The sequence below is a fragment of the Neoarthrinium moseri genome, assembly GCF_022829205.1.
Source record: "Neoarthrinium moseri strain CBS 164.80 chromosome Unknown scaffold15_Wmoseri_CBS_16480, whole genome shotgun sequence".
Classification (NCBI taxonomy): domain Eukaryota; kingdom Fungi; phylum Ascomycota; class Sordariomycetes; order Amphisphaeriales; family Apiosporaceae; genus Neoarthrinium; species Neoarthrinium moseri.
Genome location: NW_026055129.1, coordinates 47,060 through 67,786, shown reverse-complemented (window position 1 = coordinate 67,786; position 20,727 = coordinate 47,060). Strand labels below are relative to the sequence as shown.

General features: G+C 53.4%; 7 protein-coding genes across 7 annotated transcripts; 4 read left to right on the top strand and 3 right to left on the bottom strand.

The window, feature by feature from the left end:
* Positions 1 to 567: 567 nt before the first annotated feature.
* On the top strand, positions 568 to 1,662 carry JN550_005042 (uncharacterized protein; the record flags this gene model as incomplete). Its single annotated transcript, XM_049316625.1, has 4 exons — positions 568 to 570; positions 718 to 1,192; positions 1,339 to 1,572; positions 1,634 to 1,662. The coding sequence occupies 4 exons, from the start codon at positions 568 to 570 to the stop codon at positions 1,660 to 1,662; spliced, it is 741 nt and encodes a 246-aa protein (XP_049172843.1).
* A 1,613-nt stretch (positions 1,663 to 3,275) lies between these two features.
* Positions 3,276 to 5,558, top strand: JN550_005041 (uncharacterized protein; the record flags this gene model as incomplete). The annotated part of the gene is made up of 2 exons (XM_049316624.1): positions 3,276 to 3,327; positions 3,502 to 5,558. 2 exons carry the CDS (start codon positions 3,276 to 3,278, stop codon positions 5,556 to 5,558), a joined length of 2,109 nt encoding a protein of 702 aa, XP_049172842.1.
* A 689-nt stretch (positions 5,559 to 6,247) lies between these two features.
* JN550_005040 (uncharacterized protein) lies at positions 6,248 to 7,198 on the top strand (the record flags this gene model as incomplete). Its single annotated transcript, XM_049316623.1, has 1 exon — positions 6,248 to 7,198. The coding sequence occupies one exon, from the start codon at positions 6,248 to 6,250 to the stop codon at positions 7,196 to 7,198; it is 951 nt and encodes a 316-aa protein (XP_049172841.1).
* A 595-nt stretch (positions 7,199 to 7,793) lies between these two features.
* Positions 7,794 to 9,196, bottom strand: JN550_005039 (uncharacterized protein; the record flags this gene model as incomplete). Its single annotated transcript, XM_049316622.1, has 2 exons — positions 7,794 to 8,871; positions 8,934 to 9,196. The coding sequence occupies 2 exons, from the start codon at positions 9,194 to 9,196 to the stop codon at positions 7,794 to 7,796; spliced, it is 1,341 nt and encodes a 446-aa protein (XP_049172840.1).
* A 1,571-nt stretch (positions 9,197 to 10,767) lies between these two features.
* Positions 10,768 to 13,624, top strand: JN550_005038 (uncharacterized protein; the record flags this gene model as incomplete). Its single annotated transcript, XM_049316621.1, has 2 exons — positions 10,768 to 13,497; positions 13,568 to 13,624. 2 exons carry the CDS (start codon positions 10,768 to 10,770, stop codon positions 13,622 to 13,624), a joined length of 2,787 nt encoding a protein of 928 aa, XP_049172839.1.
* A 1,247-nt stretch (positions 13,625 to 14,871) lies between these two features.
* JN550_005037 (uncharacterized protein) lies at positions 14,872 to 16,886 on the bottom strand (the record flags this gene model as incomplete). Its single annotated transcript, XM_049316620.1, has 3 exons — positions 14,872 to 16,176; positions 16,242 to 16,502; positions 16,611 to 16,886. 3 exons carry the CDS (start codon positions 16,884 to 16,886, stop codon positions 14,872 to 14,874), a joined length of 1,842 nt encoding a protein of 613 aa, XP_049172838.1.
* A 1,404-nt stretch (positions 16,887 to 18,290) lies between these two features.
* Positions 18,291 to 20,690, bottom strand: JN550_005036 (uncharacterized protein; the record flags this gene model as incomplete). The annotated part of the gene is made up of 5 exons (XM_049316619.1): positions 18,291 to 18,802; positions 18,856 to 19,567; positions 19,619 to 20,095; positions 20,196 to 20,444; positions 20,637 to 20,690. 5 exons carry the CDS (start codon positions 20,688 to 20,690, stop codon positions 18,291 to 18,293), a joined length of 2,004 nt encoding a protein of 667 aa, XP_049172837.1.
* Between the last annotated feature and the right edge of the window lie 37 nt (positions 20,691 to 20,727).

The window sequence follows — 20,727 nt, the reverse complement described above, 5'->3', positions numbered from 1 at the left end:
GATATGTATCTACGTAAGTATAGGACTATTGACGTCCAACAAGAGCACTCTCTGGGGAACCAGGACCCAGTCTGTTGTTATTAATCTACCGTGACACTCGCGGCCCAAAACCCACATTTCAAGCTAGCGCCATAGGGTGCGATTGATGGCTGTTTGTTGATTGAAACACAGATTGCATATGACGTACGAAGCCCCGAGATCTGGTTTGGAGTTTTCCTGACAGTGCACCGGGATCTCCGCGTTTCAATGCATCGCATCGGGAGCTGAGGGAGGCCGCATTGACTGACGAGTGTTTGGCCAAATTGCCCCCTTGCTGGCCGAGCTACTCTTCGTTGCCCCGTCAATAGGCGACCCCACCGCCCGCGAACTGGGCGCATGAAAGGCACAGACCAGGGGACTGGCATTCAACGCGGGCTGATTAGGGGAAAAGGTCGGTCAGCCCAAAACACCTTTCATAAACTGTTTCAAAGCCATCTCTCCTCCAGAAAACATCCCCAGCGACCTCTGATACTCGTCTGCCAGGCCTCAGAACCTGTCCCAGCAGCCTCCCAGAACCTTCCACGCACAATGGTGAGTCTCACTTGTCTCCTAGCTGAAAGTTTGTCGCTCTCCAGTGCCCCCCGCGCGCCCAGTGCCTGTAAACAACACGGGCGGCAGCCCCCCCTCGGGATCTCCAAGAAAAGAGCACCCCGAAAGCCCCCAAATCCCTGCTTTTAGCGCGCCGACGACAGCAGACATGCAGCCAGTAGACGCTGCGAATCTTGGCCTAGGTGGCAGCGCCAGTTGGTTGCCGGTTCTACAGACTCGGTGGTGCAGCCGATCAGGAGTTCAACATTTGACCTTCTTGCCCATGACCGACTTCGCACTTCCTCAGTTCTCGCAACTGCTACACACATCATCCATCGTCGCACAACACCCCAAGCAGCGCCCATCTTCTACTCCATCGTTCCCCTCTTCCGCGGAGACATTTGCAACACGCCGGATCTGCGACTTTTCGCACAACAAGCGTCCGCAATGGCAGCTAATTACGAGTCTCAGGCTTCTACCAACTACAAGGAGGCTTTCTCCTTGTTCGACAAGCGAGGCAACGGCCGTGTCGCCCTCGACAGCCTCGGCGACCTCCTGCGCGCCTGTGGCCAGAACCCGACTCTGTCCGAGATTCGGGACCTGGAGAAGAACATTGGCGGTGATTGTGAGTTCCCAGTTTTATGTTTACTATCGCCTCTGGCGGCCCAACCCCTCAGCCGGAGGTGCACAGCTCCACGCTTCTGCTGGATTCAGGCCTGTGAAAGTCCCTCTAGGATGCAACATATGCTAATGGGAATTTGCAACCTGCAGTTGACTTTGAGACGTTTTCTCGTGTTCTGAACCGACCTGGCGGGTTCCGCGACCCCGGCGAGCCTGATGAGTACTGCCGCGGATTTCAAGTCTTCGACAAGGACATGACGGGCTTCATCGGCGTCGGCCAGCTCAAGTATATCCTGACGAACCTCGGCGAGAAGATGACGGATGAGGAGGTCGACGAGCTGCTAAAGTCTGTCGACACGAGCTCGGGACAAGTCAATTATACTGGTAGGTCCCCTGAACGACACCCGGCGGTTATCGTTTCTTTTCCGAACTGACACGGTCTCAGATCTCGTCCGAACCATTCTGGCCAACTAGACACGCGCACCTTGTGAGGCGGGCGTGGCGTTGCGTTGGGGATCATAAACAATTTCGACGAGATGGTGCTGCCACCGCACGGCCAGACATCATCCGGCGTTGAGGATTTTGCATGAAACGACATGGCGTTTGTTATTGATTGATGGGACATGTGTATGAATCTGGCTAGCGAAGGGTTTGGCTGTACTCGTAAAAGAATAAGACTAAGTACCTAGGTACACGATCGTGCGGCTGCGAAGCCTTGCCGCGCAACAAGCACCAAAGTGTTCATATACCCTCTTAAGGTACCTCTGTGCAGGACAGACCAGACCGACCGTGCGTGAAAAGTGGCATCTGGCGGGCCACAACTACCTGCAGTCATGAAAGCATGGATATATGCTGATGGGCAGGCGGTGCGCCGAGAATACTATGGTATCAGCCAGAAGCAGTAGTTACCCGGGTCTCTGGCAGATGCATAGCAACAGCCGGGTTCGGGCGTCAACATGAATTATCGCCAATGGCCAAGCCAAATAACTCAGTATCTAGTTGACCTACTTCGTATGCGCGCTTGGAACATGTCTTCTGAAAGATCAACAAATTACGTAGCTGCGTGGAGCCACATCTTGTTTTCATCAAATCAACAGAGTGCGCCATGTGTCTGTGTTTGACATCTTGTTGCCAATCATCAATCAATGGTCTCGCTGGCAGTTGAGCACATTTGTTTGATGTGCAGCCCTGACTGCGTACATGTGCAAGTTTGTCGATTCCCAACAGCTGCGGCGCCTGTGACTGCAATCCAATGCCCAGGTGGGCGTACAGTTGCTTTCCCAGGCGCACTCGTCCCGCTGTCTGGGGCACCACAGCTACACAGTAGGCAAGGCAAACGCGTGCCCCGCAGCCTCATGATCAGCTTCCATGCAAGGGTACCAGGGTCCTTCTGTGGGTAGCGACCGAGCCCGCCGAGCTACCTACTGAACCTAGTACCTGGGTAGGTACTGACTGGGAGCTTGGAGCTTTCTTTACGTGCCGAAAGGGAAGAGCAGTTGCTGGCGTGTGTCCTCGTTCGATGCTGTCAGTGTGACTTTGCCTACCCAAGCTACCAATAACCTGCCAATCTGTACACTCTCAACGACTGGACTGCCACCCACGATCCCGCCCATTCACCAGCCTGCATCTTGTTGCCAACCCAGGCACCTGCTCAATTGGTTCAGGCGTCTTCTTGCTTTGCCTGCTTCGTTACCCCGCGTTTGCTGTCGTGCCGTCCCTTCTGCTTGGGACTCGTTTCGCCTCGCTCCCCGTGCATTAGCCCCGCCTCACACCACAGGGTCGCCAAAGGACCACGCATGTAACAGACTGAAGACACACCCGTCCAGGTCGCATGCCATAGCACTCTCCATCCCTCCCGCTTCCGCTACTTCTATTCCCTGGGGATCCTGGCTTCGCCAATAAGAGGCCGACGGACCCTCCTCTTCTTCATCCTCTCTCTCCTCGTCCTCCTCCTCGCCATCAATCTGGCGCCCTCCAGAGCTCTCCCACGTCTGACGTCCTACCTATCCCACCTTCGCCTCAGGCCGACGACGACCGGCCTGCTGAGGAACACTTCGCCCCAGACTCGGTCTATCGTATCTGCCATCATGGCTCCCGACAAGTATAGGACTCCGCCCCAGGCCCCGCCAACCTTCACTGGTAAGTTCCGTAGTGTCTACGGAGGAGACTCCGCGCACGCGTGGCTTCATCTGAAGCTTGCATGGTTGTTCTTCATGTTCCTCCAAGTCCAGACAAGAATCGTGTCCCCTCGGTTGATATGAAGCTACGCGCAGCACCAAAAGGTTTGCATCTGTTGACGTTACGTGTGACTAGGCACCAAGGATTCCATCGTCAAGGACGCCAAGGATTTGTGCGACTCCACGCGAAGCCTGCTTGACAAGATAGTAGCCGATGTCTCCGTCGAGAAAGCCTCATTCGCTTCCGTCCTGAAGCCCATGACCGAGGATGAGGACCAGTCTGGTCTCTCGGGCCGCATTCTGGGCTTCTACCAATACGTATCGAGCAACGCCGACCTCCGCAATGCCTCGACCGAGGCCGAGACGATCATGGATGAGTTCGGTATCGAGTGCAACATGCGAGAGGATGTGTTCCAACTCGTGGATGCTGTTGCCAAGCGCCAGAAAGAGCAGGAGCCCGACCTCGACCCCGAGAGCCTGCGATTGCTAGACAAGGAGCGGAAGAACTACATCAAGAACGGCCTGGGCCTTCCTAAAGGCCCTCAGAGAGACCGCTTCAAGGAGATCAAGACAAGACTGAGTCAGATCGGCATTGAGTTTCAGAAGAATCTGAACGAGGAGGACAGCGGTCTCTGGTTCACCAAGGAAGAACTGGTGGGTGTCCCCGAAGACGTGGTCGACAATCTCGAGAAAGGGTCCGGCGAGAATGACGGCAAGGTCAAATTGAGCTTCAAGTACCCAGACTTGTTTCCGACGCTCAAGTTTGCCCAAAATTCCGAGACAAGGAAGAAGGTGTTCATTGCGAACGAGAACAAGCTGAACGAGAACATCCCACTGTTCCGGGAGGCTATCTTGCTGAGGGACGAGGCTGCGCGCATGCTAGGCTATCCCAACCATGCTACCCTCCGCATCGAGGACAAGATGTCCAAAGAACCCGCGACCGTTAACACCTTTTTGGCCGACCTGCGAAAGCGCCTAGCCCCTGGCGGAGTCAAGGAAAAGGAGCACTTGCTCGCCCTGAAGAAGAAGGACGAGGAATCTCGCGGCGTGGAAACCGATGATAAATACTACCTGTGGGATCACCGCTTCTACGACCGTATGATGGTCGAGCAGGAGTACAGCATCGATGAGACCAAGATTGCCGAGTATTTTCCCCTGCAGAACACCGTGCGCGGAATGCTCAAGATCTTCGAGGAGCTCTTCGGACTTGTCTTTGTCGAGCTCGACGCAGCCGAGCGTGCAAAGATATCACCCACTGGGAAAGCAGAGGATATTGCCTGGCACGAGGATGTCATCATTTTCTCTGTCTGGGATGACAGCTCGGAGGGTGATGGCTTCGTTGGCTATCTCTACCTGGACCTCCACCCCCGCCAGGGCAAGTATGGCCATGCTGCCAACTTCAACCTCCAGCCCGGCTTTTTGCAGCCCGACGGATCTCGTCGCTACCCCGCCACTGCGCTCGTCTGCAACTTCTCGAAACCCACTCCAACCAAACCCTCCTTGCTGAAGCACGACGAAGTTGTGACGTTATTCCACGAACTTGGCCACGGTATCCACGACTTGGCTGGTCGCTGCAAATATAGCCGCTTCCACGGCACAAGCACTGTCCGTGACTTTGTTGAGGCTCCGTCTCAGATGTTGGAGAACTGGTGCTGGACCCCCAGCCAACTGAAGGCTCTGTCGAAACACTATGAGACGGGTGAGCCTATCCCGGATGATTTGATTAAGAAGCAAATCGCCACCAAGCATGTAAACGATGCTCTCTTCAATCTAAGGCAGCTTCACTTTGGTATTTTTGACATGACAGTCCACACCCCGGAGAGTCACGAGGAGCTGGAGAAGATGGATTTCAGCAAGCTCTACAATGAGCTGAGAAGTGAGATCGCTGGGTTAGATGGCCCTGAGGCATTGGGTGAGCCCAGCACTTGGGGTAATGGCCAAGCCACCTTCGGCCACCTCATCGGTGGTTATGACGCTGGCTACTACGGTTATCTCTCGAGTCTTGTGTACAGCACCGACATGTTCTACAGCATCTTCAAAACCAACCCCATGGATGGAAAGGAGGGACGCCGGTACCGCCACACGGTCCTGGAGCGTGGAGGCAGCCAGGACGAAATGACAACTCTGGAACAGTTCCTTGGGCGGAAACCAAGCAGTGAGGCTTTCTACCGCGACTTGGGGGTTACAGCATGACTAGATACTGGGAACAGGTCACGGCTTTGACCTTTGTGCTCAACCTATGTAGTCCATATTATAAGCAATGGAAAATATCGATTCCCCTCTACTACATGGTCCAAATGAGATTTCCATTACTCATTTCGGACTTCTTAGTATGCAGTACGTCCCCCTTCAACCGTAACATTGCATCTAACTGAACTTATTCTGGGCCAGATCGGGCTAGTCTATACTTTTTGCTTAACTGGCCTAATAGCCTGCCTACCGAATGCGAACCGGTGCTGAATTCCTCCAGGCAGGATGGCATTAGCGCCTGGCTAGTCAACTGCCAAAAGCGACGCCATGGGGAGAGGTTCGTTTGCGATGCGTTGCTCTTCGCATTTGTCAGGTCAGATATCAACCCGACCATGTGTCAACCAATGGTGCAGCTCTGAACAACGTAGTTTGCGATGATCCTGCGCGGACGGCTGATATGTTCCTCCGCGGCATTCTTGGGCTCGCATTTGATCGTGCCACGGGTTCACCGTTGTTAGACCGATAGGTTATAGTAACAAGGTATTCTATATATATGTGAGAAGGATACTCTGTATCATGGGCATCATGACATTCAAAAGTATATATGCTGCAACCCATCTTGCCTTTATATCCTGACCACCTATAACTCCTAAAAATTTGCCCAACCTTGCTAAACATCTAAGATCAATACAATGGTATCCTCTTCTAAGAAAACCGTTCTTATAACTGGCGCAACGGGCCAACAGGGCCGGGCTGTCATAACTGCACTCCTGGAGCAGCACCGAGACTCGGCAGGTATGGGCATAATCGCTGTAACCCGGTCGCCCTCGTCGCCCGCAGCCCAGAAGCTCGGCTCCCTCTCTCCCAGCATCCGCGTGATCGCCGGCGATCTCTCAGATCCGGCCGCCATCTTCGTCGCGGCCGGCGAGCCAGTCTGGGCCGTCTACAGCGTGCAGGTCAACTCAGACGCCGAGGAGGCGCAGGGCAAGGCCCTGGTCGACGCCGCCGCCCGGCACGGCGTCCGACACTTTGTCTATTCGTCTGGAGACCGTGGCGGGCCTGCCAGGTCCGACGCCAACCCCACCGACGTGCGCAACTTCCGTGCCAAGTACGAGATCGAGCGGCATCTCCGGGCCCGGGCCGAGGCCTGCGGCATGACCTACACGATCCTGCGCCCCGTGACCTTCTTCGAGAACCTGGGCGGCGACCTACACGGCCGCGGCTTCGCCCGCATGTGGGCGCAGATGGGCCGCGAGAAGAAGCTGCAGTTCGTCGCCACGGCCGACATCGGCTGGTTCGCCGCCCAGAGCCTCGCGTTCCCCGGGGACGCGCGCTACCGCAACGAGGCGCTGACGCTCGTCGGCGACGAGCTGACGCAGGCTGAGGCGGACATCGTGTTCCGCGACGTCCTGGGCGGCGGCGCCGGGAGCTCGGACAAGCCCAGGATGCCCATGGCGCCGTGCCTCGTCGGCAGCGCGGTCAAGTGGGTCAAGCGCGACACGGTGGGCGACATGTTCGCCTGGTTCGAAAGGGAGGGGTACGGCGGCAGCGTGCAGGAATGCAGGACGTGGTATCCCGGGATGCGCGATTGGAAGGCGTGGTTGGCGGAGAATAGGGGACGGTGGGAAGGTTGGGAGGGATAGGGGAGACGGGGGTAAGAAGAATAAATATGATTTAGTGCAATGCGAAATCCTTTATAGTATACTGAAGAACATACGTAGAAGATTCACCAAATTGTCTGGTCGCTCCGCGGCAGTTTAGTCACTTGCAGTATAGGGTTGTTTGGTAGTCTACTGAATGGAGCAGAAAGTCAAAGTGGTTTAGAGTTTTGCGGCTCTAGTATTACGACGCACCGCGCCACAAGTAGATGGTTGGAGTGAGTGCTACGACTTGTTGGGTTTCTATTCGTTCGATGGAATTATGGGATATGACTGTATTCGTTAGGAGAGAACTTGGACATTGGCGCATGGAAAATGTAGAGCATATAGCACGAACATGTATGCCGGGGTGTAAGTCAAGGCATAACATATTGTAACTTGGACGCAGTAACATATCGGGCAACACTCGGATGTCGGCTACTCAGATAATTGGTCAGAACTGGCGTATTTCTCAATTCAATGATGATACTGCCTCTGGGGCAGCTTACTAGTCATTAGAATTACTTCGTGTCTCGTCATAGTAATAATAAGTTAAGTTTCGCAGCTATTGAGCTTCCCTACCGGAAAACTCTCCGGCCGCTTAAAACTTCGCCAGTGCCATCTTCATACCCAACTTGAGTAGATTCAAGCCTGCAGCGCCACCCTGTTTTCCAAGCGGTGCCGATCTCTTGAACTTGGTAGTCGCAACAGTGCCGTTCTTGTTAAAGCGGTTTGCGATCTGGTCAATGAGAGTGGTATTACCAAACACCTCGCCGAGGATATCCACCAGGGAAGCGTCACCGTCGGATCCAGCGATGCTATTGACAACATCACTCAACAGCTTTGTGACCGGTACGTACGAGGTCACACGTTTCTTATTGAGGATGGCCTCGACGAAGGGGATGTGCTGGCCGTTGACCATGGTAGCGTTCCCGGTCGCGTCGATCTGAATCTTGCCATCGTTCAGGGCGTCGGCTTGGCTAGCGAGGATCTCGCCAAAATTTTGCGCCAGTTCGTTGAGATAAAGCTGGCCGTCGAAGCTCCTCGTGTTATTTCCAGGAGGAATCACGACGTCGTAGACGGTGAGGAGGCCAAGCCTGACATCGCCGGACATCAAGTTAAGCGAAATGTTACCGAGGCCAAGGGTCAGCGAGCCCCAGTTTGGCAGATTCAGCGTTCCCTTAATATTATTTCCATTCTCATCAGGCGGCATAACCAATCGCAGATCGATGATCCCAAAGCCATTGAGCTGATTGAGCGACTGTACACTGATAGTCTTGTCGATATGTGCATTAGAGTGGAGGGCACCAAGATGGACAGTCGAGTCGCCACGAACGGACAAGTCTACTTGCGGCAGGTTGAAGACATTGTCAAACCAGCTGATGAGTTCCGTGTCATTGGTAATAGTAACGGTCTGGTTCGTGACAATGATCGGCGTATCCCCTTTGAGATACTGCTCTGGCAGTGTAAGGTTGAGGAAAGGAGAAAACTCGGGAGTGCCCTTGTTGTATAAGAACAGTGTCAACGGGTCTATCCTTGCCGGTAACGGTGTATTGAGTGATGTCTCCAGAGAAACGGTGAGCTCCGTGGGCGAATTAGCAACGAAGGCGCCTCCCTTCACTGGCATTGACTGATCGTCAACTATACGCTGCACAATGGCTGGTAAGATAACCAAGAATCTAAACTTTAGTTAGAACCTTACGTGCATAAAGCTACTCTCTTATTATCCTAGTCCACTCACAAAATAGGGAGGAATATGGCATTGAAAATGATGAATCCTGCCAGGTACCACCACTTGAACCGCCCACAGTGACGCTTGACTTTCTGCTTTTTGGTCAGAGGCACTGGGGGAGGCGCCTTCTCTCGAACATGGTCGCCCGAGGACGAGTCCCTGACACCTTCATCGGCCTGGCCGTCTTGAACCGCATCTCCTCTGCCGCCATGGACAGAAGTCCGGGGGCTGCTGGGCTCATAGTGAGAGTTGTCCTGAAAGGCCGATGCCATGATATCCTCTCCTTCGGTGACACCACGATAGTCGGAAAGATGACATGCAGCAGACGAAGTGGGTGATCGCAGAGCGTTCAAAGAGAACAACAACAGACCCGGACAGAAGACAGGGTGCTCACGAGTGGGCCGTCACCGCGCAAGGCCATCTGCGCCGTCGCCGGAGTCCCAACATAGCGACAGCCCTCCCTGCTCATGTCCATCACTTTCGAGTGATCGCATGTGAACAACGGTGATAACAGCAGATCTCACCCATGTTTGCAATCAAGCTCGGCTCATCGAGCTACCCCACTGTCATCAGCTATCTTGGCTCTTCTCCCCGCACTTTAGAGGCGCTCGTCATTTTCTTCTTGTCAGATTTAGTCCTAGTCAATGCACATCACATTTTCAATATTGGCAAGGATCCTGGTCAGGCGTCGAAATTCCCGCCAGCTAAGTGGCTCCGCTTCACTTGACCCCGGACCCACCAGCCAAGACGGCCCAATGAGCTTGATTCCCAGTTGCGGGGATGGCCAGACCAGCCCGTGCAATATTGATTACTTTCTGGTCGACCTGATGTCATGGTGGCTTTAGACTCGAGGCCATTCATCCGAAAGGAAATCCGAGCACACTCTAGACTTCCTCTTTCGGTCAATGGTCCAGGAGACATCCAATCGGCAAGGAGGCAATTGGCGGTGACTGGGTCTGGCTGGGTCTGCCCTGTCTAAGTCGCTCTAGTATACACACGAGCAAAGGGACGAGGCTGTGCGTACGCAAGCTAATCACTCACGAGAGATGAAGAACAACAGAACAAGTCGGCTAACATGATCGACTAGGAGGTGAGGAGTTTGCGCACCACAAGCATCTTCTCGGAGCTGATCCTATACCACCAGGCACCACGGCGCAAATCTCATGGCAACCCTACCTCGGCAACTTGTCCAAGAGGGGGTCCCCCGCTGTTCCCAAAGTGAAGATCACGATGCGAGGGTAAGAAGCATCACGATGTGGCCCAGTTGCCCACCTCGTCGCCCAGAGGCGATTAGGTTGCGAGAGGCATCAAGTGGTAGGGTTGGCACCTTTCAGCCTCGAGACCGACCCACTCGGCTCTTCTCAATTTTATGTTTCCGCAATATGTGTAAGCTTGGTAGGTTGTATTGGATCCCGCCGATCACTTGGGGGCCCCAGTCGTATGGCATCTCGAGTGGGCCGACTGACAAGGAATCCGGGGAAAGACCTGGACCTGCCAGGGCAGGGGCCCGCATGCGCTTGCGGTGTATCCGTGCAGTCACCACGCAACTTACCGAAGATGGATAGGATCAACTTGAATACGGAAACATTGTCGCTGCAGTTGGCATGTGCTCCGAGGCTATTCTCAGTGGTCATTGACCACGATGTACGATCCTCATAGGCAGAAGACGCGTGATGGCAATGGCGTGAGGTGCCCATATTCTGAGCCTTCCCCAGCCGCGCGAGTCTGCCGTGCTTCTTCATCCGCTCTCGATCTTTTTGGCTGGATCGGGGTTTCAAGGTGGTCTCAAAAGGGAGCAATATCTTGAGAGCCTTTTACCCATTAACTGGGTTCATCGATCATCATGTTGTTCTCCAAGCTTCTCGTGGCAGCGTCTCTGCCGCTCGGCCTCTTTGCCAATGATGCGCCCAGGACAGCCTCCGTCCCCGAGCTCGAGCTCGAGGCATATCTCGCAAAGCACAATCTTGCATTGGTGCCTCGGTCAGAGCTCACTGAAGCGCTGACGGAGCTCAATGCTCTGCTCAGAGAACAAAGTCAAGAGAAGCAGCGAAGGGCTATCCTCAAACCTCTATACCCACGACAAAATGACTCGGGATCAGATTCAGGCTCAAGTTCAGGGTCCAGCTCCAGCACGAGTGGCATAGATCTTGGAGACCTGCTGGGAGGAGCCGGTGATCTCGGTGATATTCTGGGTAGTCTCACCAAACTGGTCACTCAGCTGGGTGACATCTCAGGATATCTCTCGGCGCTTCAGCAATTGCTGAGCGACGAGTTCCTACAGGCGCTGCATGATGCCATGGTGTACCTGTCGCAACTTCTTCAGCCTCCAATCCCGGCCATCACCCGGGATATTCTCACCAAGACCCAGCCGCTTATTGATTTGCTCGGTTCATTGGATCTGGAGAGCATCATCAATGAGCTCAAGGATGTCGACATCGCCGGCCTAGTCAAGGTCGCCTTGACTCTGCTGACGGCTGACAACCTTGCAAACATCCAAAGCCTACTCACAAATGGCGCAGCTTTGTTGACGCCCTCGTTTGTGAATGAGACGCAGGCGCTCATTGGCGACGTCTCGCCGTTGCTTGACTCGCTAAGCGGCATTGACCTCAAGGGCGTTCTGGATGCATTGTCTCCTCTCCTCACGGCAGACTCCATCCAAGGCCTTGTTGGTCTGTTGGGCAATGCAGAGGATCTTCTGACAGCAGACACTGTCTCTTCATTGAAAACAATACTCGCCAGTGCACAGCCGCTCATCGACAGTTTGGGCAAGATCGACCTTCAAGGCATCCTGGATGCGTTAGCACCCTTGCTTACTCCGGACTCGGTCCAGGGCATCGTTGGCCTCTTGGGCAACGCGGAGGATCTCCTGACAGCAGACACTGTCTCTTCATTAAAGACAATACTCGCCAGCGCACAGCCTCTGATCGATAGTCTGGGCAAGATCGACCTCCAAGGTATCTTAGACGCCTTATCGCCTCTTCTGACTCCAGACTCGGTTCAGGGCATCGTCGGCCTCTTAGGTAACGCAGAGGATCTCTTGACAGCAGACACCGTCACCTCGCTGAAAACAATACTTTCAAGCGCACAGCCTCTGATCGACAGCCTGGGCAAGATCGACCTTCAGGGCATCCTAGATGCCCTCTCTCCACTTCTTACGCCAGATTCTGTGCAAGGAATTGTTGGTCTGCTCAACAATGCCGAGGATCTCTTGAGTACTGACACGGTCTCGGCACTGAAGTCGCTCCTCTCAAGTGCACAACCTTTGATCGATAGTCTGGGCAAGATTGATCTGCAAGGCATACTTGATGCTCTGGCTCCTCTCTTGTCGCCTAGCTCAGTCCAAGGTATCGTGGGACTTCTCGGAAACGCTGAGGACCTCTTGACCTCGGACTTCGTGGACCAGACAAAGTCTCTGATCGCAGGAGCTGCGCCATTACTTTCTAGCCTTGGCAGCCTTGACTTGAAGGGACTGATAGACCAAGTTACACCAATATTGAACGAGATCAGCCAGCTGGATCTCAAGAGCTTGTTTGATGCGATCAGCCCGTTGCTGACGGCAGATTCCATCAAGGGCATCGAAGGACTTCTTGGAAATGCTGAGAATCTCCTGACATCTGACTTCGTTGATCAGACAAAGTCCCTCATCGCAGGGGCCGGGCCACTACTTTCCAGTCTCGGCGACATTGATCTGAAGGGCTTGCTTGATCAAGTCACACCACTGCTCAACAGCCTGAGCAAGATCGACCTTCAAGGTCTCTTTGACTCTATCCAGCCGCTGTTGACTCCTGACGCCGTTAAGGGAATTGTTGGGCTACTAGGCAATGCTGAGAGCCTCCTGACGAGCGATTTCGTTGACGAGACCAAGACTTTGATCTCTGGAGCTGTGCCTTTGATCTCAGCTCTCGGCTCCATCGACTTGAAGAGTCTAATCGACCAACTGTCACCTATCCTTGCTGCACTTGGCAAGATCGACTTGGTGGGCTTGATCAACCAGCTGCAGCCTATCTTGACTGCGCTTGGCAAGGTCGATCTTTCGAGTCTCATTGATCAAATCGAACCTATCTTGAGTGCTTTGAGCCAGGTTGACTTCGCCACCCTGATCAAGCAAGTCAGCCCTCTTCTGAACGAACTGGGTGAAATTGACCTCAAGGGCCTGTTCGACGCGATTGCGCCACTGCTTACACCCGACTCGGTCAAGGGCATCGTTGGACTTGTTGACAATGCTGAAGACCTTCTCACCAGCCAATTCGTCAACGAAACTCAAACACTCATTGGTGGCGCGACACCCTTGGTAGCAGCCCTTAGCCAGGCCGATCTCTCTGGCTTATTGAAGCAGCTTTCGCCACTTCTTTCTGCACTTGGCCAGATCGATCTGGCTGGACTCGTGAACGCTGTAAAGCCGCTCTTGAATGCTTTGGGCAGTATCGACGTCCAGGGCATCGTGGATGAGATCACCCCACTGATCACACCAGAATCGGTGAAGACGCTTCTGACGCTTCTCGCCAATGCTGAAGATCTGTTGTCGGCAACATTCGTCTCGCAAACTACGGAGTTGATAGGAGACGCCACACCGGTAAGTTTCCATATACCTCAATTGAAGGGTGACGCCCTCTCTTTACGGGCTCAGTTACTGACTTGTGTAGCTGGTCGCATCGGTCTCGGATTTCGTCACCGCTATTTTCCAAGCGCTGTCGCAATGACGTGAATGATTTTACGTAGTCGTAGTAATGATATACGAGTAAGAAGATGCATGGAGTCAACTCCCTAGGCTGCAGTCCCGTCTTTCCGGGCACAATGCTAGCTTGACGCATAAATGATAATGATAATTCAGTTCATGATCTTTCTTCCCGTGACTTGACATGGAGGTGACATGGCGCTTCGTCGGACGTGTGATACCGGTAATGATCAAATAACTCGCAATGCCATCTGTAGCCATATTGCAGTGAACTCCCGCTCACCAAAGCCTTTAGAGGCCACGAATATATGAGATCAGACACAATCCGGTGTGAAGTCTGTCGAGACTCTGGCCGATTTGCATGGAACCCCCGCCGTTATGACGACAGAACGTCATACTAGCCGAAGCAGCCGAGTTCGGGGCGTCCTGGATCGGACTTAGCTACCCTCCGTCCGTCCTGCCCGGTTCGCCCTTGCAGTATTCAGTTATCTGTTGCTCGACAATTTGATACCGGTATCATACCACCGTTTATTCGGCGGCTTCGGCGATTACTCCGATAGGCTGGCAATTTTCAACATGCGTAGTTTGTAAATGGTTGATTGGTTATGGATTGAAAGCCAGTTGGCAGAGAAACCACAGCTAGTATTTGTATGAATGTTTGAAAAGTACAATGCTGACCAACAACTGGCTTGCCTTGCTGTTATTTTTATCATACCCCGCTGGTATGGCTACTTCCGATGCTGCTGCGAGGAATGCCGAGTTCGTCAGCCTACTCGAATACCCCGTACTCGAGTCGACATGATTAGAGTTAATCGATGTTTCCTCCTGCCTCGGTGATCACTCAACTATCATCTTAAACAGAAGCTTCACCGTCGCTTTTGTATATTCTGGTGAAGCTTACAAAGTTGAATTCGAGACCTCAAATAATGCGAGTTAAGAGATGGTCTAGAAAATAGCGGCATTCTTCTAGGACCGGAGATATACACAATCGCGGCATGTCTAGATCTTTATAAAAAATAAAAGAGAAAAACCTCCGGAAAGCACGATTATTCTCCTATATTTGAGTGGTGCGTGAAACTCTATTGTCTTTCATCCCTGAACCGATATATGCAGTTGAGATTCCCCCCCCCAAACGCCTGACCAATCATCTCGCCTATCACTATCATACACCTCCGAGAGTGTCTACCGCGAGATCTGCCTTCCAGTACATAATACATAGCCATGTATGTTGGGTATCTTCAGTTCACAGGAAAGGAAAAAATGTACAACATCTCACGCAGTCTCCTTATTCGTCTGAACGGGCACCGGCTCAGCGGCGGCTGCGGTCTCCCTCAGCGTCCCATCCGTCTCAATCGTCGTCTCTGCGTCCGACTTTGCGCCAGCGTCTGTGTCCGTCTTTCCTTTCTCGGCATCGGCCACCTTGGTGGGCTTCTTCTCCTTGACGCTCCTCCATTCCATGGCGATCGAACCCAGGATGGTCAGGCAGCACATGATCAAGCCGATCTGGAACACCTTCCGCAACGACTCGTTGTATGCCGAAAGGACGGCGCCCAGCAGCTCCGGAGGAACCGAACTGCTTAGCGTCGTGGCCCCGTTGTTGATCACGAGGCCAATGTTGAAGTTGGGCAGGCTGCTGAGCCTCTCGACAAGTTGCGTGTTGAGGACGTTCTCGCCCACCGAGATGAAGATGGCGCCTCCAAGCAGCTGGCTGAAGAACATGAGCGACGATCCAATCGGGACATCCCTGTTGGGCAGCACAGTCTGAGCAGCCAGGTTAGGCGCCTGGAATGACAGGCCCATTCCAAATCCGTAGATGACTTGATATCCGAGCCACTTGGGTTGCTCGGTATCGGTCTGCAGAGTGGTCAGGAGTCCGGCACCGATCGCCAACAGGCACGTGCCAGCAAGCAAGAACGGTGTGTAGTAGCCAATTTTGGAAGTTAGAATGCCTGTCATCATGGACGCCACAACCATTGACAGGGTCAAGGGAAGCAGGCGGATACCAGAGTCGACGGCAGACACCTCCTTGATGGCCTGGAACCAGATGGGCAAAAAGTAAACAAAGATCATCATCTGGGATCCGATACAGACGGTGGCCCAGAAACCAGCGAGGATACTGCGCTGCTTGAGGATACGGGGTGGGATGGTCGCGGTTTTCGGCATCAAGACTTGGACGGCACAGAATGCCAGGAGAAGCACGCCGCCGAGGGTCAGCAGGGCGATGATGCGGCCATTGCTCCAAGCATAGTCCAGCCCTCCCCACTGAAGAGCCAGCAGGAGGCAAACCACGCCGGGAATCAACAGTGTCGTACCAACCGCGTCGAGCTGTGCTAGCTTCGCCATCAGAGGCAGTTTAGTCTCTTCTCTGTCGGGTATCTGGAGCAGGAAGCCGATGACAACAAGTGCCACGCCACCGATGGGAAGGTTGATGTAGAAACACCATCGCCACGTCACGTTCGACGTGAAGGCACCTCCAACCAGCGGACCCACGACGGATGCCAGACCGAACACGGCTCCAAAGAGTCCCTGGAACAACGGTCGCTTGTGGAGTGGGACGGCATAGACGATGATGATGATCTGAGCCCGTGTTAGTATGAACTAATCAGAAGGGAAAGATAGCATTGAGGATTCAGTTGACTTACAGCACCGGAGAATATACCGGCGGCACCAACTCCAGAGATGGCCCGTCCAACGATGAAAACGTTCGAGCTCGGGGCAGCACCGCAGATGGCGGATCCGATTTCAAAGATGACGACGGTCGCCAGGAAGACGGCCTTGATCGAGAAGAAGGAGTAGAGTTTTCCGAACATCAGCTGGAAGGCACAGGTTGTCAGCAGGTATGCGCTTCCATACCAGCCGACGTCCTGCAGCGACTTGAAGTCATCTGTGATCTGAGGAATAGCCTGTAGTTGCGTCGTCAGCGAGTGTGGCCCATGAAGTGCAACATGAAGACCAGGGGGGAAAATCATGTAGACCTCACGAGGTTTTCTGTTGGATGATAGGATACATACCGTTGAAATAATCAGTCTGTCCAGAGCAACCAAGAACATGCTCATGAAAACCGACAGCATGAGCAGCCCGAGACGGAGTCCCTGCGGGTACTCATGGGTCGTCGACGCTCTCGACACCGTCTTGGACATGTCATTTTGCCCCTTGCTCTGGGTTTGCTCTGCGGCCACGGCGATGTCGTCGTGGCCAGACGGTTTCTCGTGCTGAGCCGTCGTAGGATCTGGTTCGTCGACGGCCGCCTTGGCGCCCGCTGACTTCTTGCCGAGCCCGAATCGCATGGCTAAGCTTTTGGGGCCTGTCAATGTCAATCACTGAACGCACTGTGCCGAGCTGTGTAAGTCGCAGGGATTGCAGTGTAGGTTCCCGTGGAGCGACGTTTTTTTGCTCAACGCCACTGGTTGCTTAATCCCAGAATTTCTCTGAAGACAAGATTTCCAGACGGAAGCGCAGACAGAATTTGGCGAAATGCGATACTCTGAAGAAACGAGAGAAAGACCGGCCTTGGCGCCATCTTTTCAGCTGGGCTCTTGAGTCAAATATGTCAGTCTGCCTCCCAAGGGGGGACGGCTTTGTTGCACGTTACGACCGATACTCCGACCCACGAGTCGGTGCTCGGCCTGCGCCAATCCCGCCGCGTGGGCACCGCTAAACAGTCTGGCGGTAGTGCGCGTCCTCTAGCCCGCCAGGACCACACGGATTTCGGGCAATTAAAGAGTCATAAACATAAGCCTGCATGTTTCGGCAGGGCACCGTTCCAGCATGGTGCGGCCCGCTTCGTGGCCTAATATCAGGCGGATTGGTCAGCTATTTGCATCGCTTTGGCTTCCCTGGCAGGCCTGGAGTCCCAGAGAACTGGTGGTGCAAGCGTTGGCCGCTTACCACCAAACTTGTTCGGCACCGAGTTGACGAGTTCATATCCGAAGCGATCTCAACACAAACATAGTACCTGTTTACCCAAAAGGATTCCTCACCGAGCTGACGAGGCTTCCCGCACCTCGAAATATGGCTGCCTGGTGTCTTGCTGTTGGAGACTGCTACCATCGAATATGTGTTTGAGACGGGATGATGGCATTCCTTCCGCAGCAGAGAGCATTCTTTTGCTTTCATTGACTAGATGCATTTGACTAGCGTCGCATACCAGAAGCGGGACTTTGTACATCAACCATCGAGACTTACAAAGGTTGTAATTACTTATCAATGAACTTTTCCGTGCCAAAGTAGGCCCTCGACTAATAGTTCAATATAGCAGAAAACCACCACAGGTGCTCCATTGTGGCCAGGTTCGGCTTTTGGGAATGCTTACACCCACACTTTCAGGGCGTCCTTAAGCCCGCTCCGCTCCGAGCCCGAGAGCCTAGGACGGGAACAGCCACCAGAGCTTAGCGGCAGGAAAAAGGTACAGAGCTATCTACTTTAGGGGGCCCAACGCGGGTCAGCAATCTTACCGCAGCTCGGTATTTTCAACATGTGCGAGCACGTTTGGCGAAGCCAGATTGGTTCATCTCAATGAGTCACCAAGACCTAGAACAATGACGAGACACGTATACATGGGGTGAAAATCTTGGTTCCATGTGCCTGATTGCTAGCACGTCCCGTCGCACTTTGACAGAAATTCTATTTGATTCGGACTAGAGTCATACTCGTACAGGAGTAGTGATTCGCCATTACTCATAAACTTTAAACTACAACCACTGGTTGACATGGTGAAATTGTCCCAGATGTGACGACCCATAGTTTGCGTAGTCCGTACCCATGGTTTGACCACCCTGGCCAAACATATCCCAGTGTACACTAGACGTATCAATGAAACCAAGCATCTGATCCCACGGCATGTCGACGCTGTTGGCCATGCCGTCCACATTGACGGACGGCAATGGCACCTTTGTCTCGTCATCCACGGCCTCCTGGGCCTCGGCATCGGCGCCGAGGAGTTCCTGCAGTCTCACAATATACCACGGCGTCGTCGGGGTGTTGCCAGTAGATGCTCGCAGAACCCCCTCCCGCTTCCTCCATGCTCGAAGTAGAAAGACGGCCAGGGACCCGTGCGGCTTGATAGACAGCTTAAACATCTCGGTGTGATAGTGGTAGAACTGATCAACAACGTGCCATGCTCTATCGACCAGCTGCCCGCTCGTACGTGAGCACAGTTGTCCAACCATGAATAGGAAGACTTCGACTTGGAAGTGGGTCATAACTAAAGTTGAGATCAGTACAGGAGGTCAAGAAGACTGCGAGGTCAAGTCTTACCGAACCACAGGAAATGGCCTCTCTTTTGCGTGTGCAAATACATCCTTAGGGAGTGCTCGCCAGTCGTAATGGCGATCTTGAATAAATTGTCCTTCGGGGTTAAGATCTCGTTGCCCCATTCAGGTTGTTCTCGAGGAGGACAAATGAGTTCTCGGAGTTTGTTGACCATCATTGGCCTCTGTTCAGCGGCAAGTTCGTGGATCGGGCCCATGGATGGGTCGCCGTACTTCCTCAGAATCTCTCCTATAGCAAAATCAAGGTCGTTTATACGTCGCCGCGCAGCTTCTACCTCGGATGTGCCAGGGCTATCAGCAGTTCCCAGTTCGTTCTGCAGGATCACAGATTCGAGGCCAGGGTATTCCATCAACAGCCTGGCAATCTCGTAACTGATCAAACAGAAAACCATGTCAGTCGGGCCGTCTTTTGCTTCAACCTTCGTCATGGTTGGGAAAAGGTCTGCATCGTTAACGTTCCTGGGCTCCTTCGTATCCCAATGTCGTGGCAGCATAGATGGCCCAAGCCCAGACATCATTGCGTATACGGCATCTAGTAGAATAATCTGCCACCAGACGCGACGCCGCATCTCCGTGTCAAAAGGAGAAAGACCTAATAATTCACCATCCCTGTGTAGGCCCATTTTCTGAGCAATGCGAATAATAACTCCATTGAGGATCCAAGCTGCATGACGATCATAGCGACCGCTTATGGAGGTCTAGCACATATTAGTGTCCGAGAAGTACCTTCATGATGCTGTAACACCTACCAGATATAAGACCATTGCCTGCAGAACGACGAGATCGTATTTATGGAGGATGCCAATGCGCATCAGAGCAACGCGTGCACCTTTTGAAAATCGTGCAAAAGCGTCGTCTTTGGGTATGCCGAGTACTGCGATACATTCAGACTCGGACATTGCAACTACACCTAGAGTGTATATCGAAAATAGCAGAGCCTCCACATTCTTTGGTAAGTTGTCTTTGTTAGTCGCTGCCTCAACGACTAATGGTTGAACCGAGGGCACGTGTATCACTTTGGTCAAAGGATTCACTCGCTCTAGGAAGGTTTGCCATAGGCGAAACACATGGGCCGGCTCAGGGTGCAAGTCAGCCAGATTCGAGTCCGAACCATCCGAAAGCAGTAACCCGGTGTGATGATCAGGCGTCTGGCCATCCGCGGGCGTTACGCCCGAGCTTTCATCATCTTTGTCGTCCTCGTCGACAATCTCACGCATAGCTCGTACCTGCCAACACTTTTAGAGGCCTGTCCGGAGCAGATGGAAGAGGGCACATGTGGCCGGTGAACTGAAAAGGAATGTGGTGTGACGGTAGGGTTTATCTTACTTCATCATGTACAGTCGCCCACAGAAAGCTGTCCATAAAGCGTACACTCCCGTCATCAATGATCAGCTTGCCGAGTGACCTCCAGGTTTCTTCAGGATTCGCCGGTTCGCCATTGGTACTTGGCGGTTTGGCTGTAGCATATTCTTGCAACAGCTCCTCACACTTTGCTAAGCGCTGCTGCAAGTCCTGATTTGGCCGCCGCCTCTTCCGAGCGGGAGCAGGAGTACTTGGTGTACAGGTCACGCCGGCCTTTGCGCAAAGATGTTAGGGCTGCGCCTGGAAGCCAAAAAAGACGCACACATATTGGTTTCTCACCTTGATGCAGTTGGAGCAGGGAGAGTTCCGGTCACATTTGATCTTCCGATGTTGGCACAGTACACAGGCGCTTTGACGCAATCAGCAAAAGATGGACTCGACTGTATTACGACACCTAGCACTTACAGGACTCGGGGACTTTTCCCCGGCGTAGAAGATGACATTGTCAAGACCAGTCATCCGAAGTTGCGTCTCTCAGGTCGTGTAGGTGTATACA